Genomic DNA, 17,933 nt, shown 5'->3' on the forward strand with positions numbered 1-17,933 from the left:
CGTGTAATTTTTTATTTCACTTGACATTGCCAACCTATGAGTGGTTACTCTTACGTAGATTTTTCAAAACTTGATTTTGTTACTTTAAAGAGTTCATTGATCTTTTCTGGTACAATTTTCCTTGGTCAGCTCACAAAAATGTATTTCAACAGCAGATAATCAACATGCGCTAAAGTGTTTCTGATGTGTCCGGCTTGGGTTGGATAAAATAATGTGCTGGCAGGTGAAGTCCATGGGGTCCCTGCCTTAATGGCACTGATATTGGAGGGAGAGGGAGAGAGAAAACACAAATAAATACCAAGAGAGAAAAATCAAATAAATAGATACCGAGAGAAGAGTAAGTATTTTATTATTCAAAGAGAATCATTCCAACAAATAATAGATGTGCTGAAGTGTGTTTGAAATATTTCTGCTTTGCTCTGTTTAGTAAATATCTCCCCTGTGGAAACTTCTAATATTGGTTCTTTACACCTTCAGCATTGTTTTCTAATTATCTTCATACAGGACTCTGAGAAAGGCATGCATTTTAGTTTGTCATCATGCATTTTGGTGTATTATTTTATATATTTTACTATGGCAGAAAAATAACTTTTTCCAATGACTTGTGGCATTTTGCCTTTCAATATTAATAATAAGATTCTAAGCATTTAAAAAAATCAAGTTTAGGGCTTCCCTGGTGGCGCAGTGGTTGAGAGTCCGCCTGCCGATGTAGGGGACATGGGCTCGTGCCCCGGTCCGGGAAGATCCCACATGCCGCAGAGCGGCTGGGCCCGTGAGCCATGGCTGCTGAGCCTGCACGTCCGGAGCCTGTGCTCCGCAACGGGAGAGGCCACAGCAGTGAGAGGCCCGCATACGGCAAAAAAAAAAAAAAAAAATCAAGTTTAGTTAAATTTTGTAACATACCGGATTAAGTATAACGTGTTAAACTTTGCTAAAAAAGGGTAGAGATTTGTTCTACAGTGGTGCAACCCAATAGATAAACAATGTGAGCCACATATGTAATTGTGTATTTTCTAGTAATCACATCTAAAATAATACACAACTGAAGTTAATTTAAATCATATGTTTTATTTTACCCAATATATATGAAATATCATTTCAACCTGTAATCAATATCAAACTTATGAATGAGATATTTAACATTCTTTTTTATACTAAGTGTTCAAAACCCAGTGCGGGACATCTCAATTCAGTCTAGCTGAGTTTCAAGTGGCTACAGTACTGGACAATGCAGTCCTGTGGGCTTAGTTTTAGACGCAGTGGCTAAGAGTGATGTGTCACAGTACCATTGATCAGTATAAAATTAGGGCCTGGAAGTAGGTGCAAAATTTAATTGGTCTTCTCAAGAAATTAGACTTTTTTAGCCTGGTCGGATTGGATTAGATCCTTATTGCTATTACTGTGTAATGTGGATGACACAGGAGAAGGACTGTCTGCTCTGCCAGTGCTGCTAATTGTGCTCACGTTATGAGCGTGGTTTTTAATTCATAGTTTTGTTTTTGCTAAAAATATTTTACTTACGGCCATGTATTTTTATCGTAGTAAAATATACATACATAAAATTTACCATTTCAATTGTACGATTCAGGGGCATCGAGTACATTCACACTGTCGTACCACCATCCATCTCCAGAACTTTTCATCTTGCAAAACTGAAACTCTGCACCCATTAAACAATTAATCCCCATTCTCCCCTCCCCCCAGCCCCTGGTAAACCACCATTCTACTTTCAGTCTCTATGACCTTGACTACTCTAGGGGTATTTCATGTAAGTGGAATCATATGTTATTTGTTCTTCTGTGACTGGCTTATTTCACTTAGCATAATGTTCTCATGGTTCATCCATGTCGTAGCATGTGCCAGAATTTTCTTCCCTTTTAGGCTGAATAATATTCATTTGTGTGTATATACTGTATTTTGTTTATTCATCTGTTGATGGACGTTTAGGTTGCTTTGGCTGTTGTGAATAATGCTGCCAGGAGCCTGGGTATGTAAATATCTCTTCACTTGTTTCAGTTGTATATCTATATAGCAATTATATATCTGTTTTAACTATTTTGAGTATATACCCACAAGAGGATTGCTGGATCATATGGTAATTCTTTGTTGAAGTTTTCCCACAGTGGATGCACTGGTTTAGATTCCTAGTCGAATTGCACAAGGATTCGAATTTCTCCACATCTTCCCTAACATTGTTATTTTCTGTTTGTGTTTTGTTTTGATTTTTGATAGTAGCCATTCTGGTGGGTGTGAGGTGATATCTAATTGTGGTTTTGATCTGCTTTTCCCTGATACCTAGTGATGCTAAGCATCTTTTCATGTGCTTATTGGCCATTTGTATATTTTCTTTGGAGAATATTCAAGTTCTTTATCCATTTTTTAATTGGTTTTTCTTTTTACTATTCAGTTGTAAGTGTTCTCTATATATTCTGGATATGAGATTCTTATCAGGGATATGATACACTTTATCCCATTATGCAGGTTCTCTTTTAACTTTCCTGACACTGTCCTTTGTTGCACAAAAGTTTCTAATTTTGATCAAGTCCAATTTATCAATTCATAACAAATCGCAAGGGGCGTCAAATAGCCAAAACAATCTTAAAAAAGAACAAAGCTCAGGCTTCATACTTACAGATTTCAAAACTTATTATAAAGATACTGTAGACAAAATTGTGTGGGACTGGCATAGGAATAGACATAGAGACCAATGGAATAAATTTAAGAGTCCAGAAATAAGCCTAATTTACATTTACGGTTAATTGAGTTTTGATAAGGGGATCAAGACCATTCAATGGGGAAAGAATTGTCTCGTTAACAAATAGTGCTGGAACACTGGATGTTCACAGGTAAATGAATGAATTGGATCCCCTCACACCATATTCAAAAATTAACTCAAAATGGATCAATGGCCTAAATATAAAAACTAAAACCATAAAACTCTTAGAAGAAAATGTAGAGGTACATCTTCATGATGGCAATGGATTCTTAGATATAACGCCAAAAGCATGAGTAACAAACTAGTTCATGATTGTGTGAAGGAATCTTTTTCATCCACTTGACAATTTTGTAAACTTTCATTTGGCTAAAACTAGAAATCTACCTAACCAAGTACACGTATAGAATCATGTTCCAATAGGTTGCCAGTGAAGGAAGGGCCCCAGGCTGCACACAGCAGCACCTTAAGCCATCACCCCTGGCTTTGAGCAATTTCTTCTCCTTGCTGGCAGAGTTTGCATCCTCCAGTTGTCTTCATCTTTTGGTGTTTATTTCCCCCCATGGTTATCATGCTGCATTGGGCATTCAGGGTCAAACTCGGTAACTGATCCTTTGACTAGGACAATACTCTTTTTAATCCACATAGTTTACCTTTTGACTCTCTTACCCACATAGAAAAGAAATAAGCAGAAAATGGCCCAAACATAGGCTCTTGGCAGTCTGAAAAATGTCACTAAGTGCATTTTATTGGGCTGTTTGGGCTTCTTGGCCGTCATATTTTCCCCAAGTGGAATAGTTTTAGACAAACATCAGTGAGCTGTATTTCTGTGCCTAAGCTGTGGGCTTATTTGCCTCTCAGTAATGAAACTCTTAAAGAAAAATTTATTCTACCCCCTTCCATTCCAAGAAATGTTACAAGTTCTCTATTTCATTGTTGCAGATATTAGGAGTCTTGTGATGAGTGCCTAAGGATTCCCCCCATGTATGGGATGGGGGCTCCATTATCTGGGTGCAGATGTGTCACCTGCTTTAGCACCTCTGCTAATATTGCTAGGGTGGGTGTCTCCATAACACTATGAAACAAGATTCCTGAAAAAAGGATTCTGCTTCTCTGGAGAAGGATGAGCCATGGATATTTAACTCTTCTTTATGATCAGGCAGGCATTTCTCACTAATAAATCTCTCATTTTTTATGTTCAGCTAAGGTAGTAAAATGGATCCTTAATTAAATTTAAGATTCTAAAAATATGTCAAAGTACACTCTCTTACCTAGAGAATGTAAGTTCTGTTAAAAATTGTTAATTTCTTTTTGTTATACTTATTTATGCTGTAGTATCAGCAATAGTCCTTATTTTTACTTAAATGACCCATTTGCCTTTTGTTAGTAGTAGTTTTAAATATAGGCTCTCAAGTACCAACTTTAAATATGGAATTTGCTTAAAGGTAATAAAGTTTAAATGTTGTAATGAAGACAAATCTACCTGAGGAGAAAGCATTGTGGAAAACCAAGGTAAAAACTGAGCAGTTATAGCCTGTATAAACTTCAGGAAATGAAGGTACCCTTGATCTCAGACTGTTAATGGGACTTTTTGGCAGGATAGTATACTAAATTGTCCGGCTTTTCCAAAGGCTGACAGCTGAATTCTTGTAATCTATGATTTTTCTCTGGTTTCAACTGTTGTTTTTTTTTTTTTCCTGCATTTGTCATTGATTTTTTTTAATTGAAGTATATAGCTGATTTACAATGTTGTGCCAATCTCAGCTGTACAGCAAAGTGACTCAGTTATACACATATATTCTTTTTTTTACTATTCTTTTCCATTATGATTTATCCCAGGAGATTGGATATAAGACCCTGTGCTATACAGTAGCACCTCGTTGTTTCAATTATTTGTTTTTTGAAGCAGGCTTAATTCAGGGTATAATGCAGATAAAGATGGTGGTTTTACCTGAGCTGCTGCTGCTTCTTTGTTCTTCTTTTTTTATTTTTAATCTCATGCACGTGAATTTAATGTGTCTTCCAAAGGATACTTGAATAGGCAACTTTTGTGACTCAGGAAATCAAGGTCCATTTTCCCTACAATCCTAGGTGGGCCTAGGATAAGCCTCTGCTAATTCTGCACCCAATTACAATGTGGAGGAGGTTTCCCCACACATCCAACGATTCTTCAGACACCAGCTGGATGTCCTTCCATTTGACTGAATTCTGACACTATCACCCAGATATAGCATCAGCCTCCAAAGGTTGAGGGCTCACCTACAAGACTGTTCCCTGCTTCAGATGCCACTTGCCAAGTCCAGGTTGTTACCAACCAGCTGTAAATCAGAGGTTCCTGCTAGCCCCTCCTTAGGTTTGATTAATCTCCTAAAGTGGCTCACAGAACTCAGGAAAACATTTTACTGACTAGATTACTTGTTTATGATAAAAGGATACAACTCAGGAACAGCCAGATGAAAGAGGTGTATAGGGACGGTATGGGGAAAGGGCACAGAGCTTCCATGCCCTCTCTAGGTGCACCATTCTCCCCATGGCTCCATGTGTTCACCAACCTGGAAGATCCCCTAATCCTGTCCTTTTGAGATTTTGTGGAGGCTTCATTACACAGGTATGATTGATTAAATCATTGGCCATTGGCTACTGATTCAACCTCCAGGCTCTCTCCTCCCCTTCTTCTCCCAGGAGGTGGGAGGTGGGGCTGAAAGTTGGTTAGTTATCCTGGCAACCAAACCCTAGTCTTTAAGTACTTTCCCAAAGTCACCTTATTAACCTCAACCCAGGTGATGGAAAGGGGCTTGTTATGAATAACAAAACACTCATATTACACCTTTATGGTTCTGAAGTGTTTTTAGGAGCTAAGGACAAGAGGCCAAATATTTTAACAAAAGATGCTCCTGCTGCTCTTACCACTCATGAAATTCGAAGAGTTTTGGGAGCTGTGAGCCAGGAACCATAGACAAAGACCAAATATATATATGAGAAATACATTTTGGTCGTCTGAATGACCAAATATATTCTTCTTATAAATCAAAATATTGCATCTCTAACCTGATTTTCAGTATTTAAAATGTCTCATTTTGAATCTTTATTATAAGACACACATTTTTATATTTTATGATATTTTGGGATGGATAGTTTACTGCCTTTCCTTGATACTTTCCTTCATTTGTCTGTTTATGTATATGCTTTTTAGAAGTGTAAGGGACTGTAGACAGTTTAGTCCAGACAAGTTCAAGAAAAGGAAAGTAGCAGGGTATATGTAAAGTCATTCCAGACAACCTGCCTATATAGGGACTAGGCTGTTGGTGAACAGATCTGCGCATCAAGAGAACGCACGCTAGCTGCCTTTCCCAGCCAATAAGATTCTTCTTCAAATCAGTGGGCTACAAGAGACCAACAGACATCTGGTGAAGCCAACCATATGAAAGAGAAGGAACACAATGAAGAAATGGAACTAGAGGTATCTCAGATAAGAATAGCAGCAACAAATCTCAATTAGCATTCTTATTGAAATTCTGCATCGTATCACCTTTCCTGAGATAACAAAGTGCTTCTCTAAAAAAGAAAAATATCAGAGTACAAGAAAGTTTATTGACAACATAAGGAAAAGATTTTGAGAAATCAAGAACAGGTATACTTGGTCCATCCTGTAATACAAGTTTCAGAAAGAGGAAAAAGATATAGGGCTTGGGATGATGTAATTTTAAAAAGAAAAAGAAAAATTTCCCAAGCTGCAGAAAGGGTTATGTTTTTAACCATCTACTTCACCCCCCCGCCCCCACAAAAAACCCACCATAGTTAAAAAGCAGTTCTAGATATATCCTAGTGAAATGTCATGACTCCCAGAATAAAGAGAATATCCTAACCCTGCCAGAGAAGGGAAAAATACAACTTTGCTACAAAGGAAAGAATATCGTACTGGCTTTGGATTTCATGTCAGTAACCATGGATGATAAAATTAAATAATTTTTAAAATCTGAAGAAAAAAGAATTTGACCTTAGTTTGACTGCAGAATTCTATCAATCAAGTGAGGGCATGAGCTCAGAAATTTTAACATCATCTAAAAGAAGTTATCAGTAATGTTTATACCAAAGCGTAAAATGAGTCCAAGGAAGGTGATAAATTGAAATACAAAAGTTGTATTACTTAAGCAAAAAACAAACACAAAAGCTAGAAAAGTAAGACTCCAGTGTTGCTGACACAGAAAATTATGCAATCAGCAAAGTTTAATGAAAATAACCTTTCCCTCTCAGTGGGTCCAGTCCTGTCTACTTCTGCAATGAAAAATCTTTACAAAGTCCTTTTAATGCTGTTTATTGATAGGGTTTAGAAACAACCTGTAGAAGAACCACAGAAGACAATTTAAATTTTGAAACTAATTGCAAATATTATATCTGGAAAACACAAATACTGGTATGTACTTTAAAAACAGAGTATACCTAACAAAATTAGGCAATGGAGGAAGGTAATAGTGCTAATTTCATAGAGAGAGATGTTCCAAAGTCAGTAAGTCAAGACATTAAGATCTATTATTCAAGCAATGAGTACATTATTTAAAATTTAACCGTGAACACCAGGAAACAACTGAGTTTCCATTCTTTTTAACAGTGGATATCTCTGGAAAGAGAGACTAGGGCTGCCGAAGGAAGGGGTCTGGGTGTGGATAAAAGAGTATTTTACAATTTTGTTTATTCTTTTTTTAACCAACTACATGCATTGTATCATTATTTTTAAATTTATTTGTTTTTAAAGTTTTTAAGCTGAACAGCAGGGTTGGTCTGGGAAGCTTTAATTGGGACTTCCTCTGCCATCACCTACCCTTCCTTCTCTCCCTGAAGACCAACCTTCTGTGTGTGCATCCTGAATCCCAGGGGCTCCTGTTTTTTTCCACATTTGCTCCATCAGATATCCATCAGCAGACCCATACAGATACTCTTTCCCACCCATCTAACCCTTACCTTAACCTTTGCCAATTGTCCCTTCTCCTTTCCTTAATCTCCAAATTTCCTTAAAGAGAAATCTACACTTCTTGTCTTTGTAGCTGTCTCATCTCGTCACTCTCATACCCAATGCAGAATGACTTGTACTCCCCAACACCACTTAACTGAAACTTTGCCAATCTTCCTTTACTTCTGTGCGGCTGAGCCACACTGGCTCCATTTTGTCAGCTCCATCTTAGTTCTGCAATCCTACCCCTTCTCTTCTCTGCATGACTGAGCTTTTGCCTAACTCACAAAGAATACATCCAAGCCAGATAAATTTCCTATCAACTTCTACCCTTGCCTTCATCTGATATGAAAACTGGAAGAGTGCCTTTGCTGGCACAGATGTTCATGAGACCCCCGCTGGGGAGGAAAAATTCCCGGTTCCTGACAGGTACAGATGTGCTTCTCACTTGGTAGTCAGATTCTATATTTCACTTTGGCCCCTTTAAATTCCCCTGTACCCCTCTCAGCAGGGTGGAGTGCAGCTGTGAATGCTTCTGGATTGCTGTCTGCCTGATCCAACCTGTATGTAAGTTCACTTCAATAAACTTCATAATTCTACTTTATGGAGTTGCCTGCTTCATTTTGCAGTCTCGAAGTTCCTTCTCAGTTTGGGGAATGTTATTCAATATCCCTATCTTTGAACAACTTCCTAGTCTCCAAAATCAAAGCCTTACTTTCTAGGTCTATCATACTTGAACTCTAACAGTAGTATTCCTTTAACTGGGGTCTGAGAATGAATCCTATTAGATTTCCCAGTTTTTAAAAAAAATTGTGATTTTATTTCCATGATAATTTTAAAAGAATAAAATCATTCAGAATAATCTGTATAACCACCTTATAACAGTGTAGTGTTAACACCTTTTTAACCACCACCCATGTGAAAATATGCACATTTCTAGCACCCAGCAGGCTGCCTAGCACATCTCAACTGTCAGATTCAACCAGGTTGTTGCATGTATTATTCTTTGTATTGTTCTTTGTGTTGCTTTTTCTTATGGTATGAATAAGTTAATTCAGTGTATTTCTTTTTATAGTATGAATATTCCATTTTTGCTTATCATTTCTACTGTGAAGATGTGTGTTGTTTCCATCATCTGGCTATTAGGAATAAAGCCGAGCCTGTTAACGTTTAGCACATTATTTCTCCCACCGAATCAGTTTCAGAATCAGTAGACAATGTTATCACATACAGTGGAATGCTGCCCTATACAATGTCTTTTTTAAAACTACAGCTTTATTGAGATATAATTCACCCAATTAAAGTAGACGCTTTAGTAGTTTTTGGTATATTCACAGGGTCATGCAGTCATTACCACAGTCAGTTTTAGAATGTTTCATCACTCAAAAGGAAACTCTGTCCAGTCACTTCCCATTTCTCCCCAATGCCCATGTCACCCCAACCCTAGGCGATCACAAATATCCTTTCTCTGTCTATAAATCTGCAATTCTGCATGTCTCATATGAATGGAGTCATACAATATGTGTGGTCTTTTGTTACTGGCTTCTTTCATTTAGCATCATATTTTCAAGGCTCAACCATGCTGTAGTGTGTATCAGTACTTCATATCTATTTATTCTTGAATAATATTTCATTGTATGGATCTACCACATTTTACTTATCCCTTCATTAGTTGGTGAACATTTGGGTTTTTTCCACTTTTTGGCTATTATGAATAATGTTGCTATGAATATTCACATACAATTTTTTGTGTGGCTATGTTTTCATTTCCCATGGGTATAGAATTATGGAAAACACTGGGCCTTATGGTAATTCTGTTTAAGCTTTTGAGGAAGTGATAGAATGTTTTCCAAAGCAGCTATACCACTTTACATTGAAACCAGCAATGCACAGGGGTTCCAATTTCTCTACAACATTGCTAACATTTGTTATTTTCTGTTTTTGTTTTTTTTAATTTGTGATTTTGTTAAAGTCTTCCAAGTGGCAGTGAAGTGGTATTTCATTGTGGTTTGATTTGCATTTCCCTAATAATTAGTAACAGTAATGTTGAGTATCTTTTCAAGTGCTTATTGTCCATTGGTATAGCTTCTTTAGAGAAATGTCTATTCAAGTGCTTTGTTCATTTTTAGTTTTTGGGTTTTCCTTGCTGTTATTGAATGACAGGAGTTTATTATATGTTCTGGAATTAATCACTTGTAAGATATATGATTTGTAGAAATTTTCTCCCTTTCTCTGGGTTGCCTATTACTTTCTTGAAATCAAATTTACCTATTTTTAATCTTGTTCATGCTTTTGATATCACATCTAAGAAACCATTGCCAAATCAAAGATCACAAATTTATGCCTATATTTTCTTTTAAGAGTTTTATAGTTTTTGGTCTTACATTTAGGTCTTTGATCCATTTTGAGTTAATTTTTGTATATGGTATAAGGGAGGGATCCAATTTCATTCCTTTGTATGTGAATATCAGTTGTCCAGCATCATTTGTTGAAAAGACTATTCTTTCTCTATTGAATTTTCTGACATCCTTCTCAAAAATAAGTTGACTGTAAAAGTCAGAGTTTATTTCTCAACTCTGAAGATTTTCATTCATATATTTGTCTATCCTGTGCCAATCTCACACTGTCTTGATTATTGTAGCTTTGTAGTGAGTTTGAAATCATGAAGTATGTGTTCTCCAACTTTGTTCTTTTTTTCTTTCAGTCAACATTGGTTTGACTATTCTGGGTCTCTTGAATTTTCCTGTGAATATTGGGATCAGCTTGTTAATTTCTGTAAAGTAGTCAGTTGGGATTTTCTTAGGGATTGCACTGAATGTGTAGGTGATTCAGGGACTATTGCTATCTTAACAAAATTAAGTCCTCTGATACATAAACATGGATGTCTTTCCACTAATGTAGGTCTTCAATTTCTTTCAACAATATTTTGTAACTTTCAGAGTATACATTTTGTACTTCTTTGTTAAGGTTATTCCTAAGTATCTTATTCTTTTTCATGACATTGTAAATGGAATTAGTTTCTTAATTTTAGATTGTTCATTTCAAGTGTGTAGAAATACAATTAATTTTTAAATGGGTATTATATTCTGAAAACTTGTTGAACTATTTTATTAGTTCTAATAGTTTTTAGTGGAGTCCCTAGGATATTCTATCTACAAAGTCATGCCACCTGCAATATAGTTTTGTTTCATTCTTTTCCAATCTGGATGGTTTTATTTCATTTGCTTGCGTAATTCTCCTGGTTAAAACCTCCAGCAAAATGTTGAATAGAAGCTGTAAGAGTGGAAACTCTTTTTCCTGATCCTAGGGAGAAAGCATTCAATCTTTTACCATTAAGTATTGTGTTAGTTTGGTATTTTTCATTATATGCCCATTATCTGGTTGAGGAAGTTCCCTTTCATTGCTGGCTTAAGTGTTTTTGTTTTAACATAATGGAGTGCTGAATTTTGTCAATTTTTTGTATCTACTGAGGTATCATGGTTTTTGTCCTTTATTGATATGGTGTGTTACGTTATATACATGTTTTATATATATATATATGTATAGCTATGAAACCAACTTTGCATTGCTGGCATAAATTCTACTTGGTTATGATGTATAATCTTTCTGTATATTGATGGATTCAATTTGTTAGTATTTTGTTGATTTTTATATCTATATTCATAAGAGAAACGGGTCTGTAGTTTTCTCATGACATCTTTGTCTGGTATTGGTATCAGGGTAATATTGGATTCAGAAAGATTAAGCAGTGTTTCCTCCTATTAAGTTTTTGGGAAGACTGTGAAGAATTGGTATTAATTCTTCTTTAAATGTTTGTTGGAGTTCACCAGTGAAGCCATCTGGACCTGGGCATTTTCTTTTTAGATAGTTTTTTGATTACTATTCAATTAAAGTTCTATTCATATTTTTGATTTCTTCTTGTGTCTACTTGAGTAGTTTCCATCTGTTTCATCTGAGGAATCTAACTTGTTGGCTTACAGTTGGTCATGCCCTTGTAATCTTCATTTCTGCAAGATCAGTAATGTTTCCTCTTTCATTCCTGATTTTAATAATTTGAGTCTTTTCACTGTTTTGTTTGTTCAGTCTAGTGCAAAAATTAATTTTGTTGATATTTTCAAAAAAACAGATTTTGGTTCTATTAATTTTTTCTGTTGGTTTTCTATTCTTTATTACTTTCCACTGTTATCTAATCTTTCATTTTTCTTCCTTTGGGTTCAGTTTGTTCTTTTTTTAAAAAAATTGTAACCATTTAAAACATCAAAGTATAGTTAATTTACAATGTTGTGTTAGTTTCAGGTGTCCAGCAAAGAGAATCAGTTATACATACATACATATATATGTATATACATATAGATGCTTCTTCGGTTTTTTGCAAGGTTAGGGATACCAAGTGCACACAGAACAGCTGAGTATTTAATTGAGCAGATTTGCAGTCAGATGTACATGGTGAACTCAGAAAAAAATCAGGAGATGAGATGCCACAGTCCTGGGCTTTGATCTGATCTGTCTGCCAGTAGACATTAGCTGCACATACCCATTTCCTTCCATGGCTAATTATATTTAATTTTTACTGGTCTCTGAGAATGACTTTGAGCAATGCCTTTTATTACTGTCCCTTGGTTACTCTAAGATTAGAAAAGTGAAAGTCAGCACAATGTTGCCTGGAGAAAATGGGTTCCATGCTTCGCATTACCGTATTACGTGTCTACTTTGTTTTAAAAATGTTGGCTGTTTTCTTGACTGTCTACTTTTTTGCATGTCATATGTCCTTTCTTACCAAAGAAGGAACGGGATGAAAGATGTTTGATAATCTGTATGTCAGGAAACGGGTGATGTTTGTGATGAAGGGAAACCCCATTCTACTCCATTTTAATGACCATTAATAGTGGTTTATATCACTGTCTTAGTAACACTTGACTTCTTATAATTCTTAAAAATAGAGCACCCATAATCATTTTAAATTTGATTAATAAAAGGACCCTCCAAGCTTCTTAGTTAACTGTCAACTTCTACTGCTAAATGAGAGTCCACACCATGGCCTGAGTAGTGCCCAGGCCCCTGTGACCAGCTATCTGTCCAGCAACCTGTGGGACAGCAGCCTGTGGGACAGAGATACTGCAGTTTGCATCCCTGCCTCACCTGTCGCTGGCTGTGTGAAGTCGGGGACATTACATTCCCCTATTCCTTCTGTGTTTCCTCATTTCACAACAGGGATAATGACACCAGTTCTGCAGGCTGGTGAGGATTTCATGAGTTAACATAAACACTGAGTAAAAATTGCATTCTCCTCACCTTTAACCCCCTCCTTGTACTTTTAAAAAATTACATATTATGACCAGTGTATTGGGTGTTCACAGTACTTCAGGTTAAATAGTAAAGATCAGCTGTGATTGTGATTGTGATTGTGATTGTGTGTGTGTGTGTGTGTGTGTATGTTGGGGCTTGGTTAATTTCCATCTCCCCATTACCTTTCCTGGATTCTGCTTCCCTTGGGCTGACTTGGCATCTTTTCCCTGAGCACAGGGTGATGTGAGAGCAAAGCTGCTCAGAACCATGGTCCAATAAGGAGGAATAGACTGGCTCCAGTTAGCCACTCAGTAGATCAATAGCCCTGTTGAAAACTGGGGATTAGCTATAATTATTGGATTTAGAATTACAGAATTATAAAATGAAATTTGAATTGTTCTTGTGTTGGGAAAGTGAAAGCAAACTGTACCATTTCGATTTTGTTTTAAGCTATCAAGAGAGGGTAAAGCAACCTTTTCCTAGATTTTTCTTTTACTAATTCTCTCAAACAACATCTGGTTCCTTTGCTAGGTGCTTCCTAGTTGATCGTTGGAGCCCTCAAGCAACATGCCAGAGCAGAGCAACGATTACCGGGTGGCCGTGTTCGGCGCAGGTGGTGTTGGCAAGAGCTCTCTGGTCTTGCGGTTTGTGAAAGGTACATTCCGGGAGAGCTACATCCCCACTGTGGAAGACACCTACCGGCAGGTCATCAGCTGTGACAAGAGCATCTGCACCCTGCAGATCACGGACACCACAGGCAGCCACCAGTTCCCTGCCATGCAGCGGCTGTCCATCTCCAAAGGGCATGCCTTCATTCTGGTCTACTCTATCACCAGCCGGCAGTCCTTGGAGGAGCTCAAACCCATCTATGAACAAATCTGTGAGATCAAAGGGGATGTGGAGAGCATCCCCATCATGCTTGTGGGGAACAAGTGTGACGAGAGCCCGAACCGCGAGGTGGAGAGCAGCGAGGCTGAGGTGCTGGCCCGCAAGTGGAAGTGCGCCTTCATGGAGACCTCGGCTAAGCTCAACCACAATGTGAAGGAGCTCTTCCAGGAGCTGCTCAACCTGGAGAAGCGCAGGACCGTGAGCCTCCAGATCGATGGGAAAAAGAGCAAGCAGCAGAAGAGGAAAGAAAAGCTCAAGGGCAAGTGCGTGATCATGTGAACTCCCTCCCGTGGGAGCAGCAATTGTGTGTCTCCCTCTCCTCCCCTCCCCCTCCACGTGAAACCCACAGTCGTCAGGGTAGCATGTCAGATGCCCACGTGTTAAATATTGCATTTTGACCGAGATGTGCGCTGTTGTCCTCAGAGGGCATTTTACACTACCACCAATAAGCACCCCCTCTCCAGAATCAGGGAATCTGACAAATGCTTAAAATGAAAACTAACATGCTCAGCATCGCAGGGAACCGAATGGGGTGCCAGACATTTCTGGAGGCATCGTTCGCCATCAGGAGGCATGAGGGCTTGTGCCCTTGGAAGCAGCGTGTGCCGATAGGGGGAAATACTATCTGCATACATGTGAGAGCATGTTAACCCAGAGCTGCAAGCACCACCCCCAGACCAGGCATCCCCTCTGCTCAGAAGCCAGTGACAACCCTTGGGGAGGGGAGGGGTGGGAAGAGGTGAGAAGACCAGGCCAAAGTCGTTCAGTTCCATGGTTCTTTTACTGAATTAAAATAACACAGCCTGTCTACCCGCCAGAGGATGTTCACTGTCAGTTCCCAGCTGACCTGTGAGCCTTGCCACTCTGAGGGGAGGTCCTCACCTCACTAAGTCTAGTTATTAGCAGGTATTGTTTTAGCCTTTTAGGGTATTTCTTTTCACATACAATGATGAATTCACTAAGAGTGTGCCGCTCTGTCAGAAATCCTTCAATTTCCGTTTAAAATGTTTGCGTAAGGATATTGTGGACAATACTAAAACATTGCAATAACGCTCCTGTGTGTTATATTGTGAGAGTTTTAGAAATGTGAAGTTTCCTTCCTTTGACCCATGAGGGGTATAACTCTTCCAGCCCTCAGATTTTAAATAAAAGCAATTAAAGTAGCTATTTTTTAGACATTTTTGTCCTCCAACATGATTTTCTTCTTTTCAATAACTCGATCTGTATCCAACTGGGTAACAGCCAACAAAGGCCATCCGAAGACCAAAAGCCACATCCATTTTCTAACAGACACGGACATGTCTGTGCCATACTTTGCATCTTAATGAAATACGTTGAAACAAAGGTTGTTCACTGTGTTTTTAATGATTATCTATAACGAGTATATTCCTGGGAAATGCATTCAAGTAATAGATTATCGTGCATGTTCCATTAGAAATGTCTTCTAAGAGCTGTTCAATGCAGGGTTCACTCTGGAAATGATTATCTTTTCCTCCTAATGATCTCGTGTGCATCCTCAATCCTTCAAACCAAATTACGGCCACTGCTGGTTCCTGCATGCTAGGTGGAAATGGGTCCGGCAGGCTCCGTCACAGGCCGGGCATAGCCCACTCAGCTTATTCTTCTGCCGTCCTCAAGGCTGCTTTGGCTCTGCTTCCTGAAAATTCCCACTGACAGAGCCTGTAAATTATCCTGTTTGTTCCAGTCTGCATCCCACTCGGGCCTCCTCTGGAATTTTCCCTTTCAGCACACCTTCCTGTTGCCTGCCTGGCAGGCAGAGAGAGTGATGCCCTCAGGATCATGTAAGGGGAGCTTCTCGGCTTCTGGGCAGCAACGCCCAGCTGGGGCAGGATGGTCAAGTTTGGACGTTTGCACATACCCTTCTCTCCTGCACTTGCTGTGTCTTTCCTGTGCCTCCTGCTACAGCAACTATTGGGCAGTTCTGTGCTCTCAACAGATCCTCAATTAACCTTTTTCTGGTTAAATTTTCTTGCCTTCATCTCATCCCCTCTCCTCTGCTAATAACTCATCCTTGTGATGTATTTAGTGTGTGGGAGGTACTTTGAGAACCATTGGCTCCATGGTCAGCCCACCTCTCTGGCCTCCTAGAACAGAACTTGGACAGGGAGGGTAGAGAAGTGGCCTGGGTGCCACCAAATCCCTCTCCAAGTCCCAATGGACACACCTTCTGATGGGCTCCTTCTGTTCCAAGTGGCTGTTCCACAGCCTTCACAGTGAGATCTCATTGGTGTGTTTTCTAGAACATTTGCTTTTCAACTTGTCCCTACCTTTTTTTTTTTCTATTTCTATTCTCAGAGAGATGTCATCCATTTGTAGTCTGGATATGGGTTAAGTGGAAGAAGAAACAGGACTTCATGGCCAAAATGAACTTTAGAGATCTTGGGTGGGTTAAACTAATAGTAAAATGTGATGTCTGCCACAGGCTGTAATGTCCGTAAGGCTCCCAGTGTGTGGGCTCCCTGTCACTGCCCCATTCTTCCTAATCCAAGTTAGAAATTCATTTAGCCCTCTCAAGGCAGTGTCTACATTTTTAAGTGTTTACAGCTTGATCAATATGAGAAGCTTGTAATTATTGAAAATCTGATCTCATTCAGGACACATTTTCTTCCTTTGTATTTTGCCTGTGAGTTTATTGGAAGGCCATTGATGCTTCAATCATGGGTCTTTATTCTGAGATCATTTTTTATGAACTGCACTGAGGATATAGATGATTATCTCAAAATAGTATTTTTGGAGCTCCCCAATGGACATTCAGGGCTCGAGGAGTTAGTCCCACTGAACCAGATGTTTTTAGCATTTATGTGGGCCAGTCCCCGAATAAGTAGTTGTGGTTCTTGAGGACACGTCCTGCATTGCAGATGGACACAGAAGATTTTGACCTTGCCACAGTAAGTTACAAAACTCAAAATATTGCTTTGAAGATGGCACTCCGGGAATAAGCTTTGGGCTCCATGGGTCCCGTTCTGTCCCTGCCAATCCCTCTTCCATCTGGTGACAAGCCATGGGCGTGCCCTGGGCATGCATGCAATACAGCAAGACCAACACAAGAGCAATATTGAATTGTTCATTAGATCTAAAATTATATATATATATAAAATATATATAATTTATCTTCCTGCATTTTGAAGTATAAAGTAGTACATTGTACATATCTGTAAGCTAGTATATTTGTTTCACCATTTGTAATATTTAAGAAATGCTCTCTTTATAGAACAGAAGTATTAAATATCCCCCAAAAATGCTCTGTGATACTTAATTTTTTTTTCAAAATTTGTAATGTGTTTCTCCTACATAAGCTCTCTGGAAATGTCCATAACTAATGGGACACATGTAAACCCTCAAAGATCCATCCTGGAATTCAGTGCCCCACAAAGACAGTGTGTGGACAGAACATTTACAGAGCATGACTTTTATACATGTGGGATAGCAATGTGTATATTTATATTTAAGGTGTATTTACTGTTACAATTCCATTATCTATTTTATTTACAGTTGTAAAAATCATTCTTGCATACAAGTTTCTAGTTGCCAGTGATATTCTGAAAATAAGAATATTAAAATAAAGCTTCGGTTCTGACACACGGCTGGAAGGTGGTGGTATTTCTTACTCTTCAGGGCATAGCGGGTCTGTGGTGGTCTCGCCCTAGTTCTTCTGCAGCTGCTTTCTTGCACCTGTTGACCACATAGGAGATTGTCAGGCCCTACAGGTCTGGGGTCGGCAACCGCAGCTGCCCTGCGGTGTTCTAAGGAAATTTCCTCACTGTTTGTCACTGGGCTGACATGATGCTCTGATGCTCCGGGCAGAGTGAGGTGAGAGGGAAGGAGTAGGGTCAGGGCCCCTCCTTGGCTTAGAATAGGAGTAGTGAAGTGGAGAAAAACTCCTCTTTAATCCTTTTTTCCCCAAATCTCCTGGCCTCCTCAGGAAAGCCAGGCTGTTAAGTGGAGTTGATATACAAAGCCCCAGCACTGTTCCCGGGCACAATTTCTGTTTGACACCCTTGGTCCTTACTCCTTCTTCTCAACATCAACTATAAAATAAACCTGACTTATGATTTTGAAAGACAACAACTATCAACA

The 17,933-nt window shown here is 38.7% G+C and overlaps 1 protein-coding gene across 2 annotated transcripts in view; it reads left to right on the forward strand.

Moving 5' to 3' along the window:
* The window catches only part of DIRAS2 (DIRAS family GTPase 2), a 29,340-nt gene extending 11,900 nt beyond the window's left edge, over positions 1–17,440 (forward strand). Inside the window, exons 1-2 of one of the 2 annotated variants that reach the window (XM_049710911.1) lie at positions 8,208–8,228; positions 13,479–17,440. In XM_049710911.1, the coding sequence (XP_049566868.1) occupies positions 13,515–14,114 (600 nt within the window). In that variant the 5' untranslated portion in view covers positions 8,208–8,228; positions 13,479–13,514 and the 3' untranslated portion in view covers positions 14,115–17,440. Of the gene's footprint in view, positions 1–8,207; positions 8,229–13,478 lie in introns of those variants that run through there. The other variant, XM_033429638.2, reaches the window with a different exon arrangement.
* Positions 17,441–17,933: the final 493 nt, after the last annotated feature.

The sequence above is a fragment of the Orcinus orca genome, chromosome 6 (genome assembly GCF_937001465.1).
Source record: "Orcinus orca chromosome 6, mOrcOrc1.1, whole genome shotgun sequence".
Lineage (NCBI taxonomy): Eukaryota > Metazoa > Chordata > Mammalia > Artiodactyla > Delphinidae > Orcinus > Orcinus orca.